At 40.3% G+C, this 17,410-nt stretch overlaps 2 protein-coding genes and 1 long non-coding RNA gene across 20 annotated transcripts in view; 2 read left to right on the forward strand and 1 right to left on the reverse strand.

Moving 5' to 3' along the window:
• ADGRG2 (adhesion G protein-coupled receptor G2) overlaps positions 1-10,555 on the forward strand; it is a 113,885-nt gene extending 103,330 nt beyond the window's left edge. For all 11 annotated transcript variants that reach the window (XM_053917646.2, XM_053917651.2, XM_053917648.2 and 8 more), the window contains 5 exons: positions 518-617; positions 1,459-1,742; positions 4,491-4,592; positions 5,549-5,701; positions 8,608-10,555. In XM_053917646.2, the coding sequence (XP_053773621.1) occupies positions 518-617; positions 1,459-1,742; positions 4,491-4,592; positions 5,549-5,701; positions 8,608-8,792 (824 nt within the window). In that variant the 3' untranslated portion in view covers positions 8,793-10,555. The remainder of the gene's footprint in view (positions 1-517; positions 618-1,458; positions 1,743-4,490; positions 4,593-5,548; positions 5,702-8,607) is intronic.
• LOC112313235 (uncharacterized) overlaps positions 1-12,802 on the reverse strand; it is an 85,552-nt gene extending 72,750 nt beyond the window's left edge. Inside the window, exon 1 of one of the 3 annotated variants that reach the window (XR_008426025.2) lies at positions 12,612-12,721. This is a non-coding gene — a long non-coding RNA (uncharacterized lncRNA). The other 2 variants (XR_008426027.2, XR_008426026.2) reach the window with 2 other exon arrangements.
• PHKA2 (phosphorylase kinase regulatory subunit alpha 2) overlaps positions 12,697-17,410 on the forward strand; it is a 64,120-nt gene continuing 59,406 nt past the window's right edge. For all 6 annotated transcript variants that reach the window (XM_024569791.3, XM_024569792.3, XM_024569793.3 and 3 more), the window contains exons 1-2: positions 12,697-12,832; positions 13,229-13,451. In XM_024569791.3, coding sequence (XP_024425559.2) covers positions 13,374-13,451 — 78 coding nt within the window. In that variant the 5' untranslated portion in view covers positions 12,697-12,832; positions 13,229-13,373. The remainder of the gene's footprint in view (positions 12,833-13,228; positions 13,452-17,410) is intronic.

Consider the following 17,410-nt stretch of genomic DNA (forward strand, 5'->3'; position numbering starts at 1 on the left):
CGTGACACTTAAAATTATATTCCAAGCATGTATAAGATAAGAGTAACACCAACTGCTGTAGTGGACAAACCCTGAAATCTCAGGAGAAGATAACTTCTTATTCATGAACAATGCAATTAGCAGGAACAGAGGAGTCTTTGGTCTTGCAGTCATTCAGAATCTAAACCTCAGGAGACTCTGCTCTGTCTCAACACAGGACTTCCAAGGTTGTCCTGAATTTGGGAGAAAGAGAGTGGAGGATCTCATAGGAGGTTTTTATGGGACAGGCCTAGAGGTGGAGCAGATTACTTTCATCCATATCCCATTGGCCAAGACCTAGTCATGTTGCCACATCCACCTAGCTGCAAGGGAGGCTGGGAGATATCCAGCCATGTATCAAAGAAGAAGAGAAAATGGGTTTGGTGAACAATTCACCAGGCCCTTCTGCCAGAAGAAAATAGACCATGATCTCTATTCTTTCTTCTCACTACCTTTGGTTATTAGAACTATGTGTGACTGGTGTTTTCCCATCTTCCAGGAGTACCAGCCGTGATTATAACCATTGTCCTGACTATATCCCCAGATAACTATGGGCTTGGATCATATGGGAAATTCCCTAATGGCTCGCCTGATGACTTGTGAGTACTAAACCCTGAGGGAATGTTAAAAGTGAACTGCAAAACAGAATTCTCCAAGAAAGTGGGGGATCTAATCAGCATATTGATTGTGACTCTCATCATAATAAAATCCAGTAACATTTACAGCAACTTTCACACATTATATAGATAAATAGATATAATCTGGCAGAAGTAATACCTGCTTGAGTGTGGTCGGTACAGTAATAATATGGGTGTAATAATTTATAGTTTTAATCTGAACCTTTTACGTACAATGTCATGGTATGCTTGAGTGTGATATTGTTATGTTACAGAATTAAATGCTTATGATTTTGTAATAAAAGATTTTATAATAAAAAAGTGGCGTTATTTGTGCTAGACCATATGTATATATACACACATATGTGTATATACATATATACATATATGTGTATACACACATATATACATGTATGTGCACGCACACACACACACAGAGAACGTAGTGGAAATACCATGCTACTACTACTTAAGTATTTAAAAAAATTAGAAGTATTTTCAAAATAGTTTTATAAGTGTCTCATAAAAGGTAAATACTAGTTATCAGTTACACTATGTTAGTAAAGACTCATGGAATAAAGTTACTAGGATTTAAAGGGAGTAAAATCCTTAATGTTTTCAAAGAATAATTTTTAAATATTTACAGTAACCAAGTGTCCTACAATAAACTGTCCTAGGTTTTTTTCCCTATAGGCATAAATGGAGGACAGTGGTTTTATCAGTTTTTTTTTCTCTTTTTTACTTGTAGGAAATGGTCATTGCATCATTTTGAACCGTATTTCAGAATTGTAATACATTTTCCTGTTTTCCCCCCAAATTACAGTTGCTGGATCAACAGCAATGCTGTGTTCTATATTACAGTTGTGGGATATTTCTGTGTGATATTTTTGCTGAATGTCAGCATGTTCATTGTGGTCCTGGTCCAGCTCTGTCGAATTAAAAAGAAGAAGCAACTGGGAGCCCAGCGAAAAACCAGTATTCAAGACCTCAGGAGTGTTTCTGGCCTTACATTTTTACTGGGAATTACTTGGGGCTTTGCCTTCTTTGCCTGGGGACCAGTTAATGTCACCTTCATGTATCTCTTTGCCATCTTTAACACTTTACAAGGTAAGCTCTATAGCACTAAATCTGCACTGAATGATCCCAGTTGAACTTAAAAATATCACTACTGAAAGAGTATGTTGAAAGTGGTTTATTTAGCTTAAAATATATTCATTGAAAAACAGATTTATCTTTGAGAAAGGGTGCTTTGAGATCTTGAGAAGAAAGGCATTGACTAAATTCAAGAAGTGGTACTTTTGCCCTGGCCAGTGTAGCTCAGTTAGTTGGAGTGCCGTCCTGTAACCAAGGGACGACATGGCTTTGATTCCCAGTAGGGATTTGTGTCTGGGTTGCGGGTTCAGTCCCTGGTCTGGGCACAAATGATCCCTGGTCTGGTCATGTACGATCTTTGGTCCAGGTGTGAGGGGTGCAACTGATTGATGCTTCTCTCTAGCATCAATGTTTCTCTCCCTTCCTCTTTCTCTAAAAGCCAATGAAAAAATGTCCCTGGGCGAGGATTAAAAAAAAAAAGAAGTGGTAGTTTTTTCCTCCTTTTCCATCATCTCAAAGAACATACTGAGGGGAACCTGCCAGGAACTCTTTCTGGGAGTCAATTACTCTTCCTTTGCTTGGTTCCTCACTTAAAAAAAAATTTTTTTATTGAAATAGAACTTCCATACAGAAAAGTACACATGCCATAACTGTTTCTGTGAGGTCTCACCACTCCAGCCTCCTTGGTCTGTTTTTGACTGGGAGACAATGATAAATATGGAGTCAACAGACAGACCCAGGTGGCAGCAGCCTGGCCCAGTGGCTAATCCTGAGAAGTTGCTCTTCTGGAACATGCAGCAGGAAATGGTCAGGATTTGTGTATCACCCTTACTTCAGAGCTTCTGATTTGGTAATGAAGCCCAGCTGTAGTCATTTCAAACCCTCTTAGCTGTATTCTTTGGAAAAACAAATTACTAACTCTTTTAGACCAATGTTATAAAAGACTTGTCAGCTCTGATTAATTTTTAATGGAAGTATAGTACTTTGGCATTAAAAGCCAAAAAGCCTAATAGGTTTACATTACAGTAACAATAATTCATGTCCCTTGGTTTCCTTTTATTCCAAATCCTCTGTTGGGATGCTTTTTAATTGCATTCTCATCTGCTTGTTTTAATCTTTTCCTGTTGCCTTAGCTCCCATAGCATCCTCCTGTGGTTCTATCAGGCAGTATATCATTTTGCTTGTTTTCAAAGAAATCCGAACCTGAGACTGAATTCAAATGCCTAATTTAGCTGTTGGTTCTTATTTTATTTGGAGGAAGCCAGTTAATATGCTTGTTGGTTACATACAATTGTTAATTTTAACCTACAATGTACCAGTTCCTGAATTGGTGTATCTAGGTGTTGCACTACATAGAATTAATAGAAAAGTTTTACTTACCAACAATGGCATGCTATAAGTAAGAGATACGTTAAAAGAAAATAAATATGCTCAGATCACAGTTATCATAAAAACAAAAGCAAGGTGCCTACCCTCCTGTATTTAATGTGGAAACTGAATCTGCCTTTTTCTTTTCATTTCCCCAGCATTTCTCTTCATTAGAATATGAATGGACAGAAGAAATGTGGTTTTGTTTATAAAAGGGGCCTAATTTTCAGGGCTTTGGTGTCAATTAAAGGAGAGAGATGTTTAGGCTCTGATTTGGGACTTGGGTACCCCCATTTTCATCTCTCTCATACATGCTGTTTCTCTCCTAATGCAACAAACGGTTAGCCACCCAGGGTGGCAAATGAACAAAGGTGTGTGTGCACCACTCAAGATATCAGTCTTTAGCCCTGACGGGTGTGGCTCAGTGGATTGAGTGCTGGCCTGTGAACCAAAGGGTCATCGGTTGGATTCTCAGTCAGGGCACATGCCTGGGTTGTGGAGCGGGTTCCCAGTAGGGAACGTGCGAGAGGCAAGCACACATTGGTGTTTCTCTTCCCTCTCTCCCTTCCTTCCCCTTTCTAAAAATAAATAAATAAAATCTTTTAAAAAAAGATATCAGTCTTTAGGATGAACTCCTGAAAAGACACGCCTGATGTTTTAAAGTGAAGATTTTAAAGTGGATAGATCGGGGGTTGGGGAGAGGGAGAACTCCAAATTTGTCCCTTCATTCAGCAAATATACATTGGTGAAAGCATTGAGGAGTCACAGTAATAGGGCTGTGTGGTAAGCCCTGTGACTGCAAATCTAGGACAGAGGTAGATAGGGGGTGGAGCCTGAGGACCTATTCAAGTCTGGAGTGTTGTTTTCTTCTTAACCAGGATGCCAGTGGAGAATTTCCTTGTGCAGGTTAGAGTGAGGCTGGAAGGCAGGAGGATAACGCTGCAGTGCCCCAGGCTTGTGAGGAAGAGGGGAAGGACCAGACAAGGGCTGAAAGGAGGAGCAAGGGATGTGAGATGAATGGAGATGCATTTGACAGAACTTGGAAGGCAATTATAAATATGGAGGGATGGGAGGTAGGAGCCTAGGTCCAAGCTGGCATCCTGGCTGGATAGCTTGTACTAGGGAAGGCAAAGGACAGAGGAGAGACAGTGAGCTTAACTTTAGAAATACAGAATTATCATTCTTTTTATAAGTATTTTCTTTATCTTACAAAGAGAGTCTCCCAGGGTGTCTTTAGATAGCAAACTAACCCAGGACTTTTGGGGTTTTTTTCAATTTTGCAAAATTTCATTTTGCCTATAGCTGCCAAAGATTTTATCTTTTGTGCAAAGGAAGCTCATAACATTCAGGTCTTAGTTTGGAATTCATTGTGTTATGGGTCTTTTTCCCCCATAGGATTTTTCATATTCATCTTTTACTGTGTAGCAAAAGAGAATGTCAGAAAGCAATGGAGGCGGTATCTTTGTTGTGGAAAGTTACGGCTGGCTGAAAATTCTGGTAAAGATTTACTTTACTTTTTATCCTTCTAAATCTTGAGGAAAAGATTGTATACGTTAAGATTCAAAGCAACCGATACCAAAGGGCTATCAGATCTGGGAATTAATAAATGGAACCTGCTCAACAGAAAACATTGTGAACATTAGGGGCAAAAAACCTAATGAATTAAAAAATAATTAATCATATCTAGGAACTTAGTGAGCAATAGAAATGATGTTTGACTTCTTTTTAAATGAAGCAACAGTGAAAATTTTGGAATGTATTTCCTTTTGAGTTAATGTTTCCCATTTACCCAAAGTAATTTTTAATATTTACCTTCATACTTTTTTAAGTCTTGACTCAACCTTGTATATAAACTTTAGCATACATTTATTTGGTTGTTTGGTTATAGCATACACTTGGTTATTTGGAAGTTATAATATTTTCATGTTCTGTTGGATTGTACAACAAATAGCTCATTTTTAAGGGAAGAAAAATTAAGTACTGTCTGAAAACTAAACTCCTTTTGCATGAATATCCCCCATGAATACAACATTTGTAGTACTGCAAAGATCTGGTTGCACAAGATATATATTCATAAAATGGCAGTATATGTAGTTTAGTCATTTGCATGGATATAAGAACCATGAGTCATCATAAGATGGTCAATATATGTTCTTAAGACACTCCTTGCCTCCGAAGTACTACTTAATTCAGTGGATATTTATAGAGCTATATCAAATTAGCTTCGCCTTTAGTTCTAAGAGAATATACGTTACTTTTACAAGTAGTCATTTAAAGGATAAACGTCTTAAATGAACAGACACTTCATCATACCAACTTGTGAAATGTGTGCCTTCTCTGTAATATCTGAAAGTGGGAGATCAGTTGCTAGAACAAGTTACATTGTGATCCATCTCTTGCCTTTGAGCTTCAACATTCCTCCCTGTTTTTCTGTAATGCTTACTCTGCTATAGACTGGAGCAAAACTGCTACTAATTGTTTAAAGAAGCAGACTGTAAACCAAGGAGTGTCCAGCTCTTCAAATTCCCTACAGTCAAACAGTAACTCCACCCATTCCACCACACTGCTAGTGAATAATGATTGCTCAGGACTCATGAGCGGGAACGGTATGTATCTTTCAATATAGTGTTTCTTAACCTAGTGTTCATTTTATTAAAGTATTATTATCTGTTGATGGCCATTTTGCTATGGAAAATGAACAATTATATATATGGCTAGTGGGTCAAAACATGCTTCTTTTATAAAAGAGGAAGTTTATTAATCCAAATGTATTCACTTTGGAGCAAATACCAGAACTGGGTTTTGTTTTGTTTTTGTTTTTTTTTTGAAGATTCAGCTTTTTTGTGATGGGAATTGATGGTGACCTAAAAGTTTTAACCTTGCAAATCCTGATTTAAGTATTACCCAAGACTTCTGTTATTTCTATGCAGCTAGTACCTAAAATACTTGATAAAATTATATCAATATTTACCTCATCTACAGTCATACACATGTTCAACATCTTCCTCTTTTTCACTTACCATGTTTGGTCATTATTTTCCACAGTGTGGCTGCCTTGTGACAGTGCCCAAATCCCCATAAGTATATCAAATGCTGTGACATATACTGTATATGTCGCCAATATATGAACAGATTATTGCTGCTGCACCTGCCTTACTCATTAATTCTAATACTTCTAGCTAAAACTTCCATTACATTTCCTTTCTTTCATAAGACTGGGCTGTTCATTACTCATAAAAGCTTATATATTTCAATCTTCTTTGGCTTCTTAATATATCTTTTGCATATTTATAGAAACTTAAATTCTGCTGATATACTTTCTCCCTTCCTGGAGAATTTGCCTTTACTCGTTGTTTTCAGTTATTAGTTATTTTCATGATGAATTCAAAAAAAATTGTGAGGTTTACACATAAACCTACCAAATAATTTTTACATACACCTACCAAATAATTTTCCAACTTCCTAAACAAGCCTCTAAATTGAGGTTTCTCAGTCTCAGTGCAATGGACATGTGGAGCTACATAAATCCTTGCTGCAGGGCACTATCCTGTGTATTTTGGAATGTTTAGCAACATCCCTGGTCTCCACCCACCAGATACCAGTAGCATGCCCCCACTCACCCCCAGTTATGACAACGAAAAATGTGTTCAGACATTGGGAAATGTCCTCTGGGGGGTAAAAATCTCCTACACCATCACTGAGAACCATTGCTGTATAAGCTGAGAAATGGCTGCCACATGGCCTTAGCTCTTTACTGTAGATACTAGGGGAGAGTTCTGGCCTCTATGCCAAAGGGCTATATCAGGAATGACTCACTGTAGGTAAACAGTGTAGAGGCAGTGATAATCAAGGTTAACTCATAGTTAGTATGAGAAAGCAAGTTCAAAGTAGAGAAATCAGAGGTGTGAGGTGAACCATCAAGATTCACAACCTATCAGGAAAGCCTAATGGCTTGGATAGAAGTGTTTGAGTCTCTTAAAAGCCAACTTTATGTATATTCTAGAAAGAGCTGAGATGAAGCCTCATTTGCCTAGCCTAGGAATATGTTGCCGTCCTTCAGGGAATCAGATTTGATAGAAGCAGCACAGTTTGCACAGCTTTCTGACATGACTAATTTGACATAGCTATTTTTGCTGCCAGATGGTGAGGGTGGGGTTGCATTTTAGGCCACCAAAATAGCCAAGTGTTTATTTTAATACCATATAAAATGCACATCAGATAGATATCCCTGACTCCTCAGTCCACACACCAGGATCTAGAATAGACAAGTGATGGGATAGGCACTTTCAAAAAAGGTGGAAATTTAATTCTTTGTTTATTATACCAGGTAAAATTGTTCCTGCACCAAAATGTCCTCGAAGCAAAATGCCTAAATCAGGACAGCTGCCTCAGACGATCACATGCCTTATTTGAGTTGTGTCAGAGACGGCACTGTGTTAACAATATCTAACACGTAGTTCGTGTGAATAGTACATATTTCAGTTATGGGCTGCCTTAGAGGCTTGTGTACCAATAGCCATCTTACTTGGCACATGGGCCACAAGCTCACAGTTTGGAAGAAACCTCAAGTGTTGACTCCATCACCTCTGAGCCATTTAACCTTAAGCAAAGCACTTAATTTCTGAAACCTTAGTTTCATTGTCTGTGAAATGGGGAAAATAATTGCACCCATCCCGCAAAATAATAGATGATGTAATACTTTTAAAGTTCTTAGCACTGTTGTCATTATTCTAACTATGGTATAAACTAACAAATGGGCTTATTAGTCAGCTTTCTACATTGTCTTCTAATGGTATAATGGTCAGAAGGATGATGTCAAGTAGCTAGAGGGTCTCAGCTGTTGTGCATGCCCCCCTCCCCCCATACACAATTCAAGGTCTGCTTGGGGTGGAATCCAAATCACAGTTTCTCTAGAATGCTCAGCTGCCCCCTGGCCTGGACTCTGAGACTGGAATTGGTGGTTTCCTCTTGGTAATCAGTCTTATCCTGGTCCAGTAGGAGGGGCAAGTTTAGTATACAGGAGACAGTTTTTCCTTGCCATGACTGTTGTCACTCTGGGTTTCTCTGGTACAAAGTTTTATTTTATAGGAAGTTTAGGGAACCAAGAACCTTATACAAGGACATATGGGGATCTCTGTTAACCTTAACCTTTTGGGGTACATCAGAATATTACATTAGGTTATATTACATATATGCTATTACATAAAGTGAATATATATTCAACCGGAGTTAGGAAATGGGCCTTTTAAAATCAAATCTATTGTTTTGTTTCATATTTTAACCATTTCGTTTTAAAAAAACTGCCATAGAGGAAACATTCTCCAATTTGTTTTGCTTCCTTTGAGTGGCCTTAGGGAAGGAATGAAAGTAAGTAAAATAGGACAATATATCATAAACATTTTTTAAAAACATGTCTATGTGTGTATACTTAAGAATAAAGTGGTATTTAAGTTATTTTTAAAATGCTTTCTGTGGATAGTTCATGACATCAATGTTGTTTTTCGTTATATAGGGAATGCTTCTACAGAGAAGAATGGTGTTTCTTTCAGTGTTCAGAATGGAGATGTGTGCCTTCATGATTTCACTGGAAAACAGCACATGTTTAATGAGAAAGAAGATTCCTGTAATGGTAAAAGTCGTATCGCTCTCAGAAGGACTTCAAAGCGAGGAAGCTTACACTTTATTGAGCAAATGTGATTCCTTTTTCTGAAATCAAAGCATGATGCTTGACAGTGAAAATGTCCATTTTTACCTTTTCTGCAATGTGAGATGTATGAAAAATCAACTAATTTTATACTCAGCAACCTCTGGAGGACCATAAGCTAATTGAGGGCAGTGGTTACTATTGAAAGAGGAAACCAAGATATTTTGACACTTGCAACTTGGTTTCTTATCCTTCATTTTAAGAGAAGATTGGTTTTAAACAACATAGTAAATAACATTCGTTTAAAGAAAAGTAGTTCATTTCCAGCCACATTTTGAAGAGGTTAGGTTATCTTTGATAACATCATAAAAAGCAAGTGTTGACTTCAACCTGTTGGTGAATTTAGTTGTGCATGACTTTGTTGTAAATAAGCTAAATTCTAGTGACAAATATGTCAAAAATCTCACTTCTACATTTTTTGTATTTATTTTCTACTGTGTAAATTTATTTCTTTGTAGAATCGTGGTTGTGTTGTTGTGTCTAATGTTATAATTCAAAAAAATCCTTGCTGGTTCAGTAAGTTCTAAAACTCTTTTGGGAGATTATATGGGATGTGAAATACAGAAACTTCATTCAAATGAAGAAATAACGCTGCCAGGCAGACTGGAAAAATGTAAGCAGACAGTTCCACAATTAGCTCATACAGTGCCTTTGAGCGAAATAGTAAAAAGGTGCCACCACTAGACAGACACAGCCCCATGGGCTCATGGTTTGGCAAACTGAGTGGAGGCCATATTTTAGCCCCACTCACCCTCTAAAGCAGGGATGTCAAACTCATTTTCACTGGGGGCCACATCAGCCTTGCGGTTGCCTTCAAAGGGCCAAATGTAATTTTAAGACTGCATAAATGTAACTACTCCTTAACTAGGGGCAAGGAGCTCGGTGCTGCCGCCAGGTAGAAACGAGGTGATGGGCAGATAAAACAAGGTGGAGGGCTGGATTTGGCCCATGAGCCTTGTGTTTGCCACCTGTGCTCTAGGGTGTACCCTTGTACAGGGTGTGGACTGTATACACTTCTATACATGGCATTCAATATCCATCTCCTGACCTTACCCCTCATCATTAAATTATGGAATCTGCACCAAGATGTTTAGCTCAATACTGTGGCCAGAAAGAGGGATGGAAGTGTAATCTATACCATGTCAGGAAAATTGTGAATGTGGAGAAGATACATACACTGCCACTTCACAAATCCCCAGAGCCTTTCATAAAAGGGGAGTAGCATAGGGATTACTTTTTAAAGGTGATGTATATAAAGAAAAAAAACCGTATTACTGTTCTTTACAATGGTACTTTGTTGGTTGTAATAACTGGTACACTCTGGCCCAGCCAGAAGAACTATAGTTATTTTTAAAAAGAGCTCTACTCTTAAGAATGTATAGTGACAAGGGGAACAACTATAGGGAATGGGGAACTATCCTGCGATACTATTATTTCTATATGTATCAAACCCTGATTGCTCCAAGTTATAGAGGGTCTATCTTGCTTCCGACCTATAGCTGCTTGAGCAGTGCCTCAAGTGTGTCCTTATTAGGAACATTTCCAAACCCTTTAGTTAGGTCTTTCACTAAGGTTCCCTTGCATATATTTCAAGTGAATGCTGTATCCCAGGCTAACCATAGTAATAATGTAATACACTTCTGTGAGTGCTGATTTGCCTTTGCAATATTTCTTCTCTGATATATTTAATTGTCTTGTATTTATATGTTAAAATCAACAAAAATATTAAAATCAACAAAATAAATTTGCAGTTAAATCCTTTAAGTTTGAGAACTTTCACAAAGAGAAAACGTTTGCGATCCTTCCCCTGGAGGTGTGACATTGAAGTTGTAGGACAGACCTGATTATGATGATGGATGACTGTAATAGTAACGTCCTTTAGCAAACAGCAGGCACAGTTACTGTGAAGTTAGAGTAAGGCTTGTTCTGCCTCATGAGATCAGTTTCTGATTTCTCTCTTTAATTTCCCTCTTATTCTTTCAAGATTATCTCTTTAACACATGTAGCCATTGGCCCACATGAGCCCCAGATTTGAATCCCCCTCAAGTGTCTGCTTCCTCAGCATCAAACAGTAGGATTTCAAGGACAGGATTGGGGTTTCTGGGGAGTTGATTAGCATATGGGAGCCACAAAAGGGGAAAGCTGGCCTCAACTCGCAAGAGGTCTCTGGGCAATATCTCCATTAACAATGCTCAGCTACTTCAAAAACATTGAGTATTGAGGAAGGTGGTAAAGACACTCTAGATTTGGGGGGTAAAATCTCCAAAACCAAGTCTCCTGAAGCAGATTATGTAACCCAAGGGTACACAACAGGATGCATAATGTCTGGTGTCCCTCAGGCCCTCCACCCCTTATTTTCCCTGTTGTGTTTTGTATCTGGGCTGTGGTCCTTAAGCCAAATTATCTTGTCTTTTTTTTTTTTTTTAACTTTAGACAAGTAAGGGGTAGGGACAGAATGATCCTGAGAAGCATCCTTCTTTGGGTTTAAAATTGGTCCCACAATCTGAGGCTCTATTGAAGGAGACAGATGTGGTGCCAATACGAGGAGGCAAGGAGTGTCACAGGAGTGTCTAGTATTTGAAATATTTCCTCAGAACATTTGAGAAGTTTTTCCCAAAACACACTGCTTTGTGGATTAAATCATTAATCCACAAAGTAACTAATGAGCAGCATGATGATTGCTCTCGGCAAACATGGTGAAATGGCTTCATTTGGGATACTTGGTAGTGTCTAATAAAGTCACCTAGGAGGCAGGATAGTTTGTTGAGGGCCATTTTGAAAAACAGTTAATTTACTAAATCAGCAATTTACCAAATGGATTTGTGTGTTGTCATTTTGTCTTCATAAGAGCAGTTTAATGACTATTCAGTTTACCTCTGCCTCAGCTCCTTGCTTCTATGGTTAGAGTCTGACGCAGCATCAGAATACATTAGTGGAGGTGTCCAGTGGAATTCATATGGGGCCAGATTTTGGTGGAAAAGTGAATACTGGACAGAAGATTGTGAAGTGTAGGTAACTATGGGCCACAAGAAACTAATAAGTTTCCCTTTCTTGTGGCCCATAGTTACCTACACTTCACAATCTTCTGCCCAGTATTATATGATATGATCTCACCTTTAACTGGAACATAATAAATAGAAAAAAAAAAGGAAACAAAATATAACCAGAGACATTGAAGTTAAGAACAATCTAACAATAGCCAGGGAGGAGTGGGGAGAGGACAGTGGGGACAGGGGATTACAGGAACTACTATAAAGGACACATGCACAAAATCAAGGGGGAAGGTGGAGGTGGGGGAGGGAGGGGGGTTTGGCTGGGGTGGGGTGGATGGATGGGGAGAAAAGGCACACAACTGTAATTGAATAACAATAAAAAATTAAAATTAAAAAAAAAAGAAACTAATAAGTTTCAAGTTGTAGGCCTATTAGAGATGAACTGCAGGCCTGGCGTCCAAGTGACTAGCACTTGAACTGGGAGCCCTGGGGACCCTGTTACGGTTGCCCCCTTTTCTCTTCCCTACTGGATCCCGCTACCCGACTTCCGCTCAGCTGCGGAGACTCACCCAGGGGCAGGGCTACGTTCCGGCCCGCAGAGGGGTGCCGGGGAGACCGCAGTAGGCGGGTCTATTTCTCCCGCCGCCGGTGAGGTTAGCGGCTTATCCCGGGAGCCTCCTCCAGGCTGCCTCGTGCCCCGCCGGAAGCCCGTCCTTTACCCCCACCCTCTCGGAGGGTTCCGTTCTGCCGGAGGGGCGGAGGGGACAGACCTGGGAGCAGGACTGGAGGGCGGGACCACCGGCTACACTGTGAGCTCACCTCGGAAAGGCGGGGTCGCTAGCGACGGAAGGAGTTTGGGGAGTTCTGGGCCCCTAGCGGAGCATTCGCCTACCTTGCTTCTCACGCCAGGCTCAGCAGTTCCGCTCCGCGCCGGGGGCGGGACCGGAGGCGGGTCCACGGGCGGGGCCGGGGCGTCTAGGCGGCTGTAGGGGAAAGGTTTGTTTCTGCAGCCTGCGCTGGAGTCGGCGGCCGGTGGGGAGGTAAGGATCTCAGGGAGACAAACTGGTTCCCGCCCGGAGCCGGGTTCTCCGCTGCTCCAGCGGACCACCCTTTTTTCCTTCCCCCTCAGGCCGCAGCTCGGAGGGTTCCGTTCCGTGGCGGGGGCGGGACCGGGGCAGGACTGCGGTGGGCCGCGGTATTCGGGTAGAATAAGGTTGGAGGGGCCTCCCTGGGGCCTCCTCGCGGTCGCCGGAAGACAAAAAAAGACTCCGCGCGGGTAACCGTCGCCCCACGCCTGGAACCCAGTTCGCCGCTTCTGCCGCGGGGCCGCCAGAGCGCCAACCCTGTCCCTGTCCCCGCCCCCGCGCCTGGCAGTTGTACGGAACTCTTGGGTGGTTTGTTTTCCAATCTTACTTTGATGCTATCGTTTTTGTAAGCCCCTACCTACGACCGACGTGCTCCAGCCGGAGAACTGACCGAGATTGTGAGTGTTTGGGAACCAGGAACGCTTTGCAGCCGTAGCCCGCACGTCCCACCTCCACGCACCAAATCGGGCACCGCGGCCCCGGGAGCGTCACGGAGATGAGGAGCAGAAGCAATTCCGGAGTGCGCTTGGACGGTTACGCACGGCTGGTTCAGCAAACCATCCTGTGTTACCAGGTAAGGAGGGACCATCCCTAGCTGCCCTATCGTGATTCTCATTCTCCTATCCAGTGCCCTCGTATCCTGAGACTTTGCAGTTTAAGAGGTTTCCTGTTTAAATTCAGTCCTGCTGGCCTGTGATTACCAGCCCCCCCCTCCAGTCCTGCCCCCAGTCTTCTACGAGTTAGGGGACCAAAGGGCTATGGGGCTACTCTTCACAGAATTTTTTTGTCCACTGTTTGGGATCAAAAACGGAAAGAGCCCCCTGGGTGCCCTGGGTACAAAATGCGGCTTTTTATATTGACTCTGCTTCTTTTGGATGGGAAAGGAGGTGTGTGTAGGTTGAACAGAGCCCACTGAATGAGGACGATGAACTCGGGACTGCGAGGACAGTACACAGGAGTGAAGAAGCTCCTGAGGTTTGCATCTCACCCTGGAATGCGGGGCGACTGCTGCTGTCCCTCCATGGATCACCTTGTTAGAGGCCCACCTGTGAGGAGGGCCTTAGGGCTTACTCTGGTTGCTATTTTACAGATGAGAAAACTGCAGGCCAAAAGGTTATTGCATGTACTAGAGTGAGACCCAAATGCAGGTCTTCTGCGCCCAAGTTCCAGGGGACCTGTGAAGCTGCCCATATGATCTGAAGTATGAGTTTGCCTGCTATTTTGTAGTACTGGGCTAAAGTTATATGTGGGCCCATCATATAAGACAACTGGACTATTTTTATTCCTAGTGAAGAGAGCAGCTATGTGGCTTGCTCTCAATCAACAGCAACTATTTATAGAACCTACTGTCAGAGAAGGCAGTGACACTCCATGGTTAGATGCCTGGCCTGCAAGTTGGGAGCCATGGTCACTCCCAAGCCACTAACCATTTTCCCTTAGCCAACTTTTCAGCCTTGTTTCCTCATTCTGGAAACATTTGTTGTGTGCCTATTATATGCAAGGCACTCTGTCAGGTGCTGGGCTTGTACAGAAAAATAAATGGTTGTGGCAGAGAGATTTACCCATAAGATATAGGTTCAGAATCCATTCTCTGAAACCCCTGGGTCCAGATGTGGTTTGCAAGTGAGAAATGTTGGGATTTTCAGAAAGATAATATACATATATATTCTACAATAACTACAGTGGAGTCTGGGCAGCACCCTTTAATCAAACACATTATTATTTCCACATCAGAATGAATATTCACACTGAGTAGGAAAGTAAAGACTGAAAATCGTTTCACATCAGGTCATCTTTTGTTACCAAATGAGCTTGCTGCAAATTCACAAAAACACTTGAAATTTTCAGAGCTTATTGGCTTTTGAAATTGTACAGTAAGGATTATCTCTCTTATTTAGGGAGGTTAGCCCAGTTTGGGGAGCAGGGGAGGAGTCTTGGAAGAGATGATGTTCAAGTTGAGAACTGAAGCAGTAAGCAGGTGAATGGAGGTTATTCTTTTGCCTTTCCTCTTTGGAATATATTATAATCTACAAAGTGTTTTAAAATCCATGTTGAAAGGATGTTCCCTTCATTATTGTGATGGATGGGGCTATAAGGCAAACTGATAAAGCTTGGTTCTTGTATCACACCTGAGTTTAAATCACTAGCTCTGCTTTGAATAAGGGACATGTGCTTGGCCTCTCTGAGTCCATGCCCTCATCTATAAAATGGGAATAAAAACACCTGTCTCCACTGAAGTATTATGCAGGAAAAAATAGTGCCCAGTATATTGTCCAGCACCATAGTATGCAATTGGTAAATTATGGGTGCTATTGGTGGTGGTATGACTTTGATATAAGCCACACATACCCAGGCCACATGTCCTTGCCTTAACCATTCTGCCCCATGATGCTCCCTTTCCCAAAAGCCCTGATCCAGCTACTAATTGTGTTCTGGTCTTTGAATATAATTATGTCTTCCATTGATGTGATGAGATCCTTAAGCATAGAGACCTCATTAGTTTCTTCCTTTCTCATCAAGCAGTGCTCCAAGCAAATAAAAGTCCTTGTTGATAAGATACCTCCTGCAGGCTCTCAGCTATCCTAATGACCCAAGTATTGATCCAGGCCTGCAGTCCCTGAGGAGCAAAAGAACTATCTTCTCATTAAAGCAAATCTGCAGCGTTGGACTTTCCTCTCTAACATTTTAATGATTAAATAGTTGTCTGAGCGTTTAGTTGTATTTATTTTGGAGGTAGTTGGTGAGAAGCCTTCATGTGTGCCCTCTTTTCCCCTTCCTGGCTGCACTGTCAGGCTCTGCTGACTAACCAGAATACTCCAAGTCTGGTTCTGCTGGGAAATCCCATGAGCCTGCCCATGTAGAATCCTACTCCTTCCCATCCATCCCTATCCCACACCCATCCTGCCCCAACAACTAGTCTTGACAGTTGTAGAACCCTAACCGATTTAGGGCTTTATCATCTTTTCTGAGTGATCTTAGGCATGTCACTTAACAACTCTGTAAAAATGAATGAGTAATTTTTTGTTATCTATATTTTACCACAATAAAAAATGAATAAAAAATGGCTTCTAAAGTTTATGCTGTATCTCCCCATCTACAGTAGATATGTGCAGATGTTTATGAGGCATTTTTCAATATCAGTTGGTACAAGCTCTGAGCTCTGTTTCTGATTTGCTTTTTAAATCAAGATCAACTTATGTTGATTTCACTTGTTAGAAATCATTCAGTGTTAATATGTCAAACTCACAAATGTCCTGCTGTTAGAGGCAATAGTTTGTTCATATCAGCTAGCATGTCAACCAATTCATTTTCCTGTACCTGTGAAGGAGAACTTTTCCCATCAGTCATTTGCCAAATATACTTGCTGCTAAATATTTGAATTTGCAAGCGAAGAAGGAAAGAGCTATGTTTATAAAAGGTCCTTTTGCAGGTTTGATTTTATACAGTGAGAGTATACAAATATGTACTCTAGAAAGTATCTTAAAAAATAAATTCCTAGATTTCCTTGGGCCCAGATAAATACTAACTTTGTACATTTCTTCAATATCAGCTCTGTTGGATGGCTCATTCATAAAAGTGTTAAGTACAAAGTGGTAATAAGAGACTATGGATTAGAAAGAAAAATAATGGCCAGGACAGTGTTCACTGTAACTGTGGATTATTTGGTATAAAAAAGCAGACAATTCAGAGATCAGGACAGTAAATAATGCTATTTACCAGCTTTAGAATTTAAAATGAGAAGAATGGGATAATGGAAAAAATAGTAATAATAAAAAATGTAATTAAATACTGAAACGTATTAAACATGGCAGGAGAATAGGAGGAGACTACAGTTAAAGCATTCTAAGGCCTTAATCCCATTAAGAAGGAGGATAGAGGCATTATATATTTTAAGTCAGGAGTTCATGTGTAAGCATTAACAGTAAAGTAATATAAGTGGAATATATAACTTAAAACAATGGAGGAACAAAGAAAATTTGATAGCTCCAAGACAACGAAGGAAAAGAGTGCTTGGGGAGAAGAGGAAGTAAAAAAAAAAAAAACACCAAAAAAACAAACAAAAAAAACAACTATAGTAAATGTAAAGGACAAAACAAGGTGCAAATAAGTCCAGCTATCTTAATAATCAATAAGTGTAAAAAATTAGCCAGAAAATTAAATTATTTAAAAATTTTAAAAGATACATGTGGTTTATAACAGAATCTTAAACAGAGGATACTGAAAGTTTTCAAGTAATTTGGTGGGACAAGATATACCAGGCAAATGCTAACCAAAAAGAGATTGTAATTATACTAATATCCAACAGTAGATTTCGAAGTTTAAAACATATTATTTGGAATAAAAATATTATTACTGAATGATAAAAGGATAATTCACCAAGAAAGTAATAAAGCAACTTTAAGCCCACAGAATATTAACAACATAGCTTTAAAATGTGTAAAGCAAAACTTGGGCCAAGTCAAGTCAATACTTGGGTCAATAGTTCGGTAGAAGTTAAATCCATAATTATAGTGGGAATTATTTTTTAAGATT

The sequence above is a fragment of the Desmodus rotundus genome, chromosome X, assembly GCF_022682495.2.
Source record: "Desmodus rotundus isolate HL8 chromosome X, HLdesRot8A.1, whole genome shotgun sequence".
In the NCBI taxonomy this organism is placed as follows: Eukaryota; Metazoa; Chordata; class Mammalia; order Chiroptera; family Phyllostomidae; genus Desmodus; species Desmodus rotundus.